Raw genomic sequence first — 13,348 nt, 5'->3', positions numbered from 1 at the left:
GTGTTATGTTGCCTCCAGTGAAGAAAAGAGGGACGCGGAGGGAGGAGATGTGGAGAAATGGAAATGGAGAGAAGACAGGCAGAAACAGAAGTCCTTTAGTGGAAATGGGAGACCATGCTATCATCATTGGCTGCCACTGGTTACCTAGCAACACTACAAGCTGCAGGTGGCTCCGTCTTGACAACAAGGTTGGGTGGGGGCTGCTGCTGCTGCTAACCCGCCAAGAGTTATGACCATTTAACTGTGCCACCCTGAGCACTGCTGTGTGGTAACATGACCGACATCTCCTCCATGGCTAACACAGAGAGCCAGTCACACAAGAGGATGAACAACAATAAGTAATAATAATAAGTAATGTGGGTCTGTGGCTTCTTAATCACTTTTATGCTAAGCAGCTATAGTTGACATTTTCACAAAACATCCAAATCACAGGCAGTAGATTATATCAGCAGTTGATGATTAAAGATAAATCTTCAAGCAACTTTCATCAAGGGAAAATTGGCAGTTGTGAGTTTAATGTCCTCACAGCAAGAAGAGAAAAAAATATTCTGACATCACATGAATCACATGACATTTATAGCAAAACTGGGATTTTGCAGGACTTTTAGCATCAATGGCTTGTAGAGATACCATGGTGAGGAGGATTTCACACGGGTTTATAGACTTGTGACTTGCTGCAGGGCTCATTTTGGCAGTGATGTGTTCAAAGGTATGTGTTTAGATTAGACGGAAACAGCATCCTCCAGATGCTGCCTTGGATTAAATCTGAAGTACACGCATTTGCTTTTTGATTTGACACCAAGTCCTTGTCACATGTTAAGTGAAATTTAACAAGTTCAATTCTTAATTGTGATTTCTATTTCATTAATTTAACTATGGCTATATTCTGTGTTCCCTATATGCATAGTGGATAGGCTTTTTTATTTTCCCTGCACAATGGACAAGTCGTTGGGTATTGGGAGGGTATGTAGGCCATGCAGAGACTCAATCTCATTTTCTGTGGATGAAATGTACAGTTCCCCATGGATACCAGCAGACTACCCCCATCATATGTATGCCTATCAAATTAGGAACTACTTTAAAGATTTTATTATTCATTCATAAACAACAATACAATACCTTCAAACGTAACTGTGTAAAAAAAGGAGCTAGAGGCACAAGCTGCAATCGCAAAGAGATCTGCAAAAAAGCCTGAACTCAACAGGAATGCACTTGCATGGATGTGGCAACTAATGAATAGGAACCAACACAAAAACTTGGAGAGCTGCCAGGAGCTCAGCTGCTGGGTAAAGGAGAAGCTTGGCATAATGCACAGATGTGGCGTTAGGTCAAACAACACTTTGTTTTCCCTCACTGGAGTTTCCTTCCATTTCATATGGCTCGCCGCCAGAGTCGGTACTTCTACGTTACTGGTGCTGAATAACTTGCATACAAAACCTGCCATGGACACACACTACAGCCTTCATGCGCCTGTGACAGCACGAGGTCACTGCATGAGTTGTAGTGGTTGAATGTGAGGGGGTGAAGCGGGTGAGTAGGGGCGGGTATAGGCACCCTTTGTTGGCAGCCTCCTCCCTGCCCTTCCCTCCCTTCACTTCCTCAAAAGTAGCACACAAAGGCCACTTGTCCTGTGCTGCCAGTGCCCCACCCCTGTCACCACCCGGCTGCCCGCCACACCAATCCATCCCCTGCCAAGAAAATGAGCGCACGCCTGTTTTAAATGGTACCCTCTGTGTGCGCTGGTGGGCCCGGGCCCACACTCTACCACGGGACAAAAGCGGGTGTCAACAGCATCCGTGGCACAACCATGCCGGACCTCCCATCCCCTCCCTCTTTCTCCCTCTCCCTCTCTTTTCCCGCTCTTTTATTCTTATAGTGTTGCCCTGATCTACGAAGCACACTCGGACCGCAGCAAAACCAAGTACGCCAAAGATGACAACGCTGCCTACATTACCAGGCACACAACACCTACGCACACACACAAACACACGCACACACACTTCTCCCCTCTTCTTATCCATACTCCCCCCCTCCCCCAACTCACTCCTCCCCATCCACCTCCTTCCCTCCCACCTCCCACATGCCAGACTTTATTAGACATCCAGCAAAGAAAACAGGAAACATGCTGCTTGCCTGGAAAATGTTGTCTCCACATTCTTCGGCTCAAAGTCTACGCATCGCAGCAAAAACAGAAGATGATTGAGGCGAGCAGAGAGTGAAGAAAACATAAAAAAAATGAAACTGGATGACCCTCTGCAATAATCCGAGGAGGGTATCCCCCCCTCTCTTCCTCCTCCTCCACTCCTTTAACCCCCCCTCCCCCCTCCCCCGGAGTTGCTCCTCTTGCTCTGGCCCTGTTGGTGAGGGGATGGGGTTTCTGCGGTGCGAGCTCTCACTAAGCTCCCGGCTGCATCATCTTTAGTCCATGCCTTTGAGGGCTGGGAGAAAAGCACCATACACACCGTGGCGTCACCCACACACGCGCACACACATGCACACAAGAGGTTGGTGCTGGTGATCGGATGGTAGCGGGTCGGAGAAGGGGGGGAGAGAAGCTTTTGTCCTTTTTTTTTTTTAAATCTCCCAGGAAGAAAAAGCTGCGGTCGGGGAACGCGATGGCTGGAAACTCTCTCTGCTGCTTCCTCTGCTGTCAGCTGCGCAACATCTATTCACTGTGCGTCTCTCTCTATCTCTCTCAGTGTCACTCTCTGTTTAGCTCTTTTCTCCTGCCTTTGTCTTAGCTGATAATAAACCATAGGCGGCTGGAAAGAAAAAGATCTTGCCGAAAGGAAAAAAAAATATTCTGTCTAAATCATAAGTGCCAGCTTGATCATGCAGAGCTGAGCTCTCTGGACTCGCACAATTTTACTCCCTGGCCGCATTCACTTCATATCCACACACATAACACACACTCAAGCACAATCCCTCCTCCCTTTTCCCTCCTCCTGCTTCTCCCCTTTTTTATGTTTTATTTCTGATGTGGACTCCACAGTGTTTTGCGAACGCCTGCCCCTTTTTTCCTCCACACTCTCTCTCTCTCTCTCTCTCTCTCTCTCCCTCACACACATGTTCATTTGCTCCTGAACCTCACCTCCCTTTCCCCTCTGATTATTCTGCTTTTCTACTTTCATCCTGACCTCTACAGCCCCCCTATACTACCACAAAACAGACAAACAAACTCCCTGCACCCAGGCATTTTTGGGGTGGCTTACCAGGAAAAGATTGGAGATTGGATACACACCCTCCCTCAATACTGAAACACAAATGCACACACACTTTAAACCACAAAACAATGCAACATTCAGGCCAATCCAGCAATAACATTACAGCTGTAGAGTTGGCTGTTTTTCACACCATTGGGGAAGTCATCAGAGCTGAGTGTGTTAAGTTCACAGTTTGGTCCCTGGAGGAAAGAAGAGGGAGGGGAGCCAAGCTGAATGACTGTGAGGATGAGTGGCTGAAAACACACCGTTTAGAATAACAAAAGCAACCGGGGCAACTCTGGCCTGGCCACGACGACGCACGTACACACAAATACACATGCACACACTTCATCTGCTGCATGACAAGCGCAACAAATATACAAAGGGTCTGGCACGGTCACGCGCCAGAACCGATTACCACTGACAGTAAAGAGAAAAGGTGGAACAGCCCATTCACTTTTTGCTCACAGGGGGGTTGCATGTGTCCATCCTGGTATAACATCACTTCTCTCTCTTTTTTTTAGTGTAGAATATTGTGCGATCACTATATGTGTGTACGCTCATCAGGGCTGTTGTTTCTCAGAGAGACGGAGCCCAAGTAACAGAGACAGGGCATGTCATCAGAGCCACCGTCTGTAGCAATGACACATCTAAGGGAGTGTGACCATCAAAGGCGGCAGCAGCAACCTACTTCCTGCCAGCCAGCCAGACACATACACACTCTTGATGGAGTGTGGGGATACGGCTGCCCCTCTGATCTTTCTGTCTTCAATAACTTTAGAGAATGTGCAGGAGAAGGGGGCTGATGGTGGCGTTGACGGACAGCAATATGTTGAAACGTGGCAGATCACACAGAGACCTTCTGTGAGGTTGGGGATATTTTGAGACGGAGGGGGCAGAAGATCAAAGAATACTACAGATTTAGTGAATGTGCACTGATGGATGTCAAATTACCAAGTCAAAAGGTCAAATGGTGTTAAGGTCCAAAGTAACTGCTGCTGTTCAGTTCACAGGTATTATTTTAGATCATTCAACTATATAATAATCTCTTTGATTATCTGAAATAATTTGTATATGAAACAGCCAAAAATATTTCTGGGTATTGACTAACAATTAAGTATTTTAAATGTTAAAAAACCCAATGGTGAGTGCAGACTGAAAAGGCAGGTCAAAACATCTTGTTGCTTGTTACGTTGCCTCAAGTTGCCTGAAATTATCAGTAAGATAACAGTCATGACCAACTTGCACATCATTATGCTCCTGGGTGAGGAAAATAACTCTCTATACCAGCATGTGGCAGAAGTCCATGTTAACAACAACTGTGGACTAGGTAGCTCTTGACAATGGACCACCAATGGGAACCAGTGTCAATTCAGCAGGCTTAATTAGCTGAAATGCAGCCAAGTGGGGGTCTGACTACATCCAGTAGTGCATGACACTTAGCAAAGGTCTGAAACTGACCAACACACGACTGTTGGTTTAACGCATAAGAGCCTTTTCCTTAGTCAGGAAAGCTACAAGGCATGATTTGCACTTATCTGTAGGAGGTTCTCTTCCTCCTTCTCTACCAACGTGAAACGTGAGGGTCTCATTAGAATAAGGGCAACATGCAGCCACAGGCCTTGTGCAAAACAACAGATATATGCTCATGGGTCCAGCAGCTGACAATCATGTTGTTTCATGTTTAAGGGGGGGTTAGGTAGTTACTAATGAGAACAGATTGGCACAGCAGGCCCCCCACCACAAAACCAACTCTCCAGATGAAGGGCAGCCAGACTTGGGTCTAAACCAGAATGGGCTCTACATCTGTTTCTCTATCAGCACTGCAGCCATAATGCACAGCCACTACCACACCTTCTCTTTTCAAAGTGTAATGATACATTTTTCACTTGAAATTCAGAGTTGAATAATTCTACTCTACCATCTCCCCTGACCCTGCTGCAAGACTTCTTTAAGCCCTGACCTTCAGCAGAGTGAGACATCAAGAGAAGCGGTCACGCTCTGGAAGACTCAACAAATGGCCCAGGCCGCCTTACAGTCCATGTGGATTTACCATTGAAAGAGAGCCCTCTTCTTTAACCAGCCTAATTATACTGTATGCGCCCTTTTCCTGTAAGAGCAGAAACTTGGCTGCTGAGAGAACGCGGGAAGTAGAGGCCTTTTAAATCCCCTTAAAGAACTTAAAGGGATTTTAAGAAAGCAAGTGGTAGAGTGAGCCAATGTGCCGCTCGGAGACGAGGCTTCAACTGACCACATTATGAGCAGAGGTTCAGGGGTTCATTTCCGATACTGAATTTGGGTCAACAGGGGTTCAGTTCAGCAGCAGCTGTACCCAGGGGAATGCCCCTGTCTGGCCAGCTTTAGACTTGTACGTTCTGCCTGATTTTTCTCCTTTCTTAACTCCGTTTTGTTGTACATTGGTGCCCTTTTGAAATTACTGTATGCATTATTTTATGCTATTGTTATTACTGAATTCTATTATTCTATGAAAACTTAAATTTAAAAAACAAATCTAACATGCACATCTAAAAATTATGTGTACTCAGACCTGTTGGAGTCCAGATTTCACAAACAGCAAGTGCAATTTGTTTGGGCAGATCTGAACACAGCAATTATAATCCACATAACAAGTGTCACAATTAAATTGTTAAGAGGTCTGTTTATGGAAGCAAAGTAATCTGACCTCAGTTTGATCAAAATACAAACCTCTGACAGGCTGAACTAAATTATCATAATCAACAGCTGCTTGAAGTAAACAAGGGAATGAATTAAGGTCTGACCTTTTTTTAAAAATGCACTTACCTGGTAGCCTTGTTATCATAAATGTATTATAAATCAAAGTAAATGATTAGTAGATTGTTAGATTGTTTACTCAAAAGGCAGTCCTTCTGCTACACTTCCTGTTTGTTATTGTCACACCAAACAATTCTACGAACAATGGGAATTTGATCAGATGAGAAATTAACTAGTTTACAGGATTGCGTGCAGCCTTTGTCATGTGTAAAAGTCAAAAAGTGCAATCTCTTGGCAGCTTCTGGGAGCTGGCTCCACAAGGACACAAAACAAGTATTCAACTTATGGGTGACATCCTGCATGGTCTGTGGAACGGAAGTCAGCGGTCTTAACAGGCTTACAGTCACTATGCAACATTATAACATGGTGATCCTCTGTGGACAAGGCATTCTTCAAGGGGAGAGAACAGAGTAGTTGTAGTAGTACAATTTTTGGTCATGTAAGTCTAATTTCCCCACAGTGACTATTTTTTAGGGGGCCCAGGTCTATCCACCAAGAGGCACCTGCAGTAGTAGCAGCAGCCAGGGTAAATAACCCCTCCAGGCATGTATGCAGACACATACACACAAGAACCCCACACCCCCTCAGCTGCGGTCCAGATAACAACCCTGAGTCAACACTGCCTCTCTGCTTTTGTTTTCTCTGCCTCCCCTTCTCTCTTCCCCTCCCACGTTCCAGTCCCTGCGGAACTGTGAGGACTGTGGCTGAAAAGATGCAGGGATGAGGGACAGAGATAGTGAAAAAGAAAGAGAAGGAGAAAGAGAGAGAGAAAGAGGAGGGCTAAATTAGAGCATGGGAATGCAAATCAGTGTATTTTATTTGGGGGGAGCCAAAGAGGGCAGGCAGGCTTTATTTTCCAGACAGGAACAGCCCCCCTGTGGCCTCTGGATCAGTTGTAGCAACAGCAAAGGAAGAAAAGAGAACATTCTCACTCTGCCTTTTTACTTGGGGAGGAATAAAAAGAAGAAATACAACAAATACAAAACCCACAGCTCTCGGAGGCTGGTGCAGTCATAAAATAAAATCATATTTTGTTATGATTTCACACCACCACCACTGACGCCTCCTCCTCCTCCTCCTCCCCTTCCTCCCCCAATAGCACACTAAAGTTGCTGAAATATGGGCATGCAGCCCGACCAAACACACCACTGCCACCACCCTCCCCCCATCTGGAAAATCAGAGTGAGAAAGTGAGCGCGTGTAAGAGAAAAGGGATGAGGACGGAGGAAGCAGGGTGAGCCAGCTGCAGGTGGTCTCCAGATGTGGTGGCTCTGGGGACAGACCACTCTAGCAACGTTAAAGGCGACTCAGGCCCTCCTTTGCCTTTTCCCTCTACTTCTCCATCGCTCCTCCTCCTCTTTCAGTGACAGCAGCCATCTGGCCTGGCAGAGAAAGTGCAGCAGTAAGTCCTACCCTCCCAAGTGCGGCCCCTGCATGCCACTCAACAGAGTGTACGAGTAAACAAAATGCATGCACGCACACAAATAATGCGTGCACAACCCAGCGCTACCCCCCCCCCCAAAAAAAAAAAAAAGCTGTCACATGGCTATTAACCCATTGTAGCTGCAGCCCAGCTGTGATCCATTACGATAAATACACAGGGGTCGCGGGGTCTTGTCAAGCAGGAGTCAGCCATCAGATACTATGAGGTGTCCACTTACAGCCTTTTAGAGCTCACTTTGCTAAAGAGTTACAGCCCCCCCCCCTCCAAACCTCTCCCTTCATCTCATACCCCCTCTGCAAAGAAACTCCCACCCACCAATTCATCCACTTCGCTTCACCACGGCAGATGATATTTCACACTTCCTCTAGGCAGCACAGACCTCTTCCCTGGAAACCTACAATACCCCAAAAAACTACTGTAACTGGAGTTTGTACTCACAACACGACACCTGGAATACCTGACACCTTTAACCGCCATACTGCCACACATCCTGTATGCCTTGAACTGATGCAATTCACTTAGGCACATTTTACCTGAATGTTCTTAAATGCTTTCTGTAAGACAAACAATTTGATGCAATTTATTCGTAAGAAAATAAAACAGTGTTCCCCTCTTCAGTTAAACTCCTGGCTGCAGGAACATTTGGGCTTTGTATGGTTCGGGATTCCTGGGTAATTGTCTGTGCAGCAGTAGAAAAAGTAGAAGACCATAATGACCGAAAGGAAACAGGGTAGTAGTAACATAATGGTTGCCGGGAGAGATGCAGGGTCAGAGCGTCTGTTCTCTCAGGTATTATTGAACAAATAAAATGCTCTACTTTCTATTAGCATGTACAAAACTGTGAGATGAATGGTTTTTATTTACTTTTTTATTCTATTTTCTCTCTGGTGTAACAGAAGCTCTTTAAAGTCTTTGTGCTTCAGTACTCAGACACCAAAGAAACATTTAATGTCACTAAAATGTCCTAAAAAGCTGCTAAAAGAAAAAAAGAAAAAAAAGGCACACATTCAGTGTTGGATTGATTTTCCTCCTTATCCTCACTGCCCATTTTAAATGTTCTCACATGGGAGATGTTCTGTGAGGCTGTGCTGTGTTTGTTGGCAACAGAGCTGAATGAACGGCAAACGGTAGCATTGATTTCCAGCACAGGCCGCAGATCAAACCGCAGGACAAAAGACCAGGCAGGAGGACAATGGAGAAAACACAGTGGGTCGTGCGGAAAATGAATGACAACCGGTCGATCAGGACGACCACAACCGACCACAGGCGCACTCGTTCCTGGAAGAAACAGGCCTGGCAACTCACACAACAGAAAAGGAGAAACGAGGTAACCCACTGAGAGGGTCGGCAGAACAAGTTATTACACAAGTAGTAGAGATTACTCTTCCACTTTTTCTTTTCCTCAACCTTACTCTTCATCCTCTCAGTTTCCCCAGTGCTTCCTCACTCCCTCTTTGCTGACCACAGGCCAGAAAAAAAGTAAATATGTGCTCAAGGTAAAGCAACCGGTTAACCTTTGAAACAATGGGATCTACTGCTCTTTTCAGCTAATTTTTTTTTTTAAATTGAGGACCAGAAGAAAAAAAACACACAATGTTGGCCACCACTTCAGAGGGGATATTCAATATCCATGAGCTTTTTCATTTCACACTGATGAATAATTCAGGGTGACCTGCCCACCACAGAGGGAGAGAGAGAGAAGAGAGAGAAAAGAGGGGGAGGAAGACAAAAAAAAGGAGGGCTGGAGAGGTGTGCAGAGGTAGTAGTCTGTTTTAGTGGATGCAGCTGTTGCTGCACAAAACCAGTCTCCTCCCCAGCTGCTGCAGAGAGGCATAATATACAGCGGAATTGACGACAGATAATTGGGGAGATTATATCAAAGCGCTGCCATTCATGCAAAGTGAGCACTGAGCACACATCACAGCTATCCTGTAAACAAAACTGCCATGATGGGATGAGGCGACTTGGAGAATAAACATGACAATCGCCCAAAATAGCCAAATAATCCGCCTTACTAATTATAACAAGTCATCAGATGAGGACACACATACTCCAATAAACACACATACACACTTAGCTCACCACTAACACTTACCAGTTTATTTTAGGGCTAAATATAAAGCTGCTAAAAGAAAAAACAGTGGGTCTCTAGTCATTGTCATTGATTATTACAAAATGATAAGTCATTGTTAATAAGTATGAGTGTAAACATTTGATTAAACAGAAAATAATCCATCAAGGAGTAGCAAATACCTAAACCTTATGGCCACTTTTGGACCAGAAATAACACTTCAGACCCTGTACAGAGGTCAGCTGCTACTATCACACGCACACATACCCACTCAAAACACTCAAGCTGTCACAAGCAGGGGGAGACCAGCTGTTCTTCATTCGCTCGAAGGCTCCGTTCCCTGCACGGGTTGGCTGGCTTCGGAGAAACCATTAATCCCTCTGTGAACGCAACCGATGGTTTGGAAAGATCAACTATGAGAAAACAGCGAGGGAGGGGTGAGGAAGGAGTGGCAGGGTGAGAGGGGATGGAGGCCCATCAACACTTTTTTCTTGTTTTTTTTTTTCCTCTGAGATAAAACTATTGCAGTGAAAAAATAGATTTTCCTAGCCATATTTCCTCAGGGACACAAACAATGCAGAGGTTAGGTGGAGATGGAGCAGCAGCTAGTTCATGTAACATTTACCAGGTTCTCAGGAAACTGGAGATGTATGACAGAGGGACTGCTGGGATAGATCAGTGGGAATCTAGTGACCACTGAACAGCAGAATCTTTGAAGAGGGTACATTTCATTCACACTGTACAACAACATCTGGTCTTTGTCTTTATGGGAAAAGTTACAAGCAGGTACATCACAGAGCCGGGCAGTGATGGACCCACTGGAAATGCTAACTTCTTATGTTTGTTGTCTTTGGTAATTTCTGCGACTCTTTGTCATTTCAGCCACATTTTTATCGGTCTCCCTTCAATCCCTCAGACAGTATTGAGTTCTGCTACAGACTCCGATGCCGCTTTCTGTTTATTAACAGGTCCTCTGAGAACACCAAGGATATATCTACCATCCTTGAAAATTCCCTGAACAAAGGCCTCGGTCCTGTAAATCATGGATTTACAGAGTTTCCTCACCTTTACGGTATGACAACTTACCATTTATTTTACCTACTGGAGATGAGACTGAAGGCCGAAACCCTGAATGTTCTTAACCACATCTCAGGTTATAGACATAAACACTTCCAATTTAAAGCTGAGAGTAGAAGGAAAGACACTGAATAAATGAATCTTGCATGGCAGCATCACTGCATACACATCACGATGTTTAGACAAGATCGTGGTTGGACTGAGTATTATTACACAGCTCCCTTTAATAACCCCTGACCAATGCCATGTGAGCTGACCCCTCTTGTCTTTCTCCACTCATTCATATCAGTGGGATTAGTCGGAGCGACAGAGTCCCATTGACACATGATGTCTGTATAGTAGCATTTACACACACACTCATACAAACGCCAACAGGAGGACAAGTAGGCTTTCCCCATTCTAATTTTCAGGCTATATTTCTGGACATAAGGAAGCTCTTTGTTGTGTTGCGGCTATTATATAAAAATTGTAGATTTTTAGAGAGCCTCATCAGATTTCCAGATTCTTTTGACTTCGCTTTGTAAGAGAAAAACATAGCTCATAAGACTCCTTCACCATAAAAAGTAAAGCAAAAACTGGTATGTCAAAGACTGAAAGTGACATCTGTTGCATCGTGTTGCATCCTTAAATTAACATGAACACATTCTGCTATATGGGGTACTATGTATATGTGACAATGTTAGCTCTGAATCAAACACAACCATAAGCAAAGTGGCTACACATGAAGACAGGCACTATCTTGTACACAAGGAATGTTTCCTCTCAGACTGGCTGGTAATAAAAAAAAAAAGCAATGAAACCAGTCACAGTCAGACACATGAACGAAGCAGTGTAGCCAAGGACAGCAGAGAACACATAAAGCATGCATCCTTGTGAATGTTCTTCCAAATGCAGGCTGGGAAATTGAAATCCCCCCCTGGGAGCCATGCACTGGAAAGTTACATAACTGTCAGCCACACCAGTGATGGCTTCCTCTCAAAATGCAAAAAAAACATGTTATGTTTTGACTCCAATGAAGCATCAGTTACAACCTGAGCAGTGTCACAAGAACAGACTCATACACGTCAGCTGACACATCCCATATGGCTATGAGGAGCCACAGCCAAGTTATGTTCTCACTTCTTCCCATAAGCTACAAGCCCCACCCCCATACACACCACCATCCCCACACCGCCTGCTAATTCTCCAGCTCAGAAAAGCACAGCTGAAGATGTTCTGTGGATTATCTCCACAAGGAAACCACGTGCAAGTGTCCACCCTTAGTTAATCTACGAAGCACACACACACAATACTGACTACTGCTAGCCAATCACACCTTTAGCTAGTGGGGTGGCTATTCTGCTTCACGTGACACTGAAGTTGAGTTTACCCACCTGCACTGCTCTGTGGGATGCCACTAACAGACACCTCCATGGCCAATGTGAGTGCTGCAAGGCCCGCTCTCTACTTTAGGTGGAAGAGAACTGTAGAAGCTAAGCTCGACTCAACCGTTTAATGCCATTATTAACACTACTTACGGCTTTAGCCAACCAAGACAGCGCCCAGCAGAGAGGTGTACACAGACAAGGCCCTCCCACCAACACCTTTTACAGAGATATTTCCAAGGAGCTACCAATTTCACTTCTGCTCACATCTTTGTTTTCAAAACTCTGCTGCCTTGAGAATAAATTTGAATTTAACAGTGTGAAAATGAAGAGGCCTCAGCGGCTATGTGTGAATGCACACTTTGATGTAAGATGATAAAAAAAGAGTGGTTTGTATTGGAAGGACTACCAATTTATTCAGTAGGTGCTAAAGGAATAACGTGTCAACTTTTCATCAATATGCATGTTTGAACATAAAACACCATGCATGTAATAAGAGAGCTCTTCACTGATGTACAAGAGCATTTGCACAAAAATGAGAAGCAATTTCTTGAGTGCTCAGAGAGAGGGAAAGAGAAAGACAGGGGGGTGGGGGACGTGGGCGAGTAAAAGAAATGTTTTCATTAAGTGCCCTACAACATCTTATTATTTTCACTCAATTTTCTCCTGCTTTAAAGTGCACAAAAAAGAGTAACAAGTGTACAAAATAAATGTGCAACACTGTGCAGATCTCAACTTTTCCTCTTTCCTTAAATGTGAAGATTATCTATGTCTGATTACCACTGAAACCTAGGTTGCCTAGCAACACACAATTAAGAAGTATGCTTTATGAGGGCTGCCCATTATCAGATGAAGTTGCTGAAGCAACAAATGTCAGCAAGATGCAAATGAGTTTGCTGTGCTAAAAGTGTTATATGTGGTGGGTGCTCTTGCTGTGACCTTGGAGAGGGGTCACAGCAAGAGCCTACCACCCCTGCCTCCAGCACAGCTACTTTCTACCCCTGCTGAATCTCACACTTTGCTTCTTATTTCCTTGACAACATATGAAGGCAAGCCACTTCATAAAAGTCATTACACTATAACAAGTGCAGCAACCCACAGACCCATTAGAGAGGCTGGCAAGTTACAGGGTTACATGGCTGAAAACAAGGTTAAAAGATTTAATTCTTCCCTAAGCTCATCAGCTCTCATCAGCAAGGAGATATATCAGCCTGTTAGAAGGAGAAATCAAGGCTTTATATAAAAAAATGAGCTGAGTTGATGCCTCACATGAGAGTTCACCCTTATAGTAATCTGAGCATAAAAAGCTGTCTAATGTTTGTATTCACCTTGCATGAGACAAACAAGTTGCACACAAAAATCTATTCTGTATAATCACAACAGTGCGTGGTTAAAA

General features: G+C 44.5%; 1 protein-coding gene across 5 annotated transcripts in view; it reads right to left on the bottom strand.

Annotated features, from left to right (window-relative positions):
• The window catches only part of ctbp2l (C-terminal binding protein 2, like), a 79,107-nt gene that overhangs the window by 17,810 nt on the left and 47,949 nt on the right, over positions 1 to 13,348 (bottom strand). Inside the window, exon 1 of one of the 5 annotated variants that reach the window (XM_028430334.1) lies at positions 2,134 to 2,882. The exons of the other annotated variants lie outside the window; for them this stretch is intronic. Coding sequence (XP_028286135.1) covers positions 2,134 to 2,155 — 22 coding nt within the window. The 5' untranslated portion in view covers positions 2,156 to 2,882. Of the gene's footprint in view, positions 1 to 2,133; positions 2,883 to 13,348 lie in introns of those variants that run through there. 5 annotated transcript variants of the gene reach the window in all.

This window comes from Parambassis ranga, chromosome 19 (assembly GCF_900634625.1).
Source record: "Parambassis ranga chromosome 19, fParRan2.1, whole genome shotgun sequence".
Classification (NCBI taxonomy): domain Eukaryota; kingdom Metazoa; phylum Chordata; class Actinopteri; family Ambassidae; genus Parambassis; species Parambassis ranga.
The sequence above is the reverse complement of the archived record's forward strand: the minus strand, read 5'-3'. Positions and strand labels throughout refer to the sequence as shown.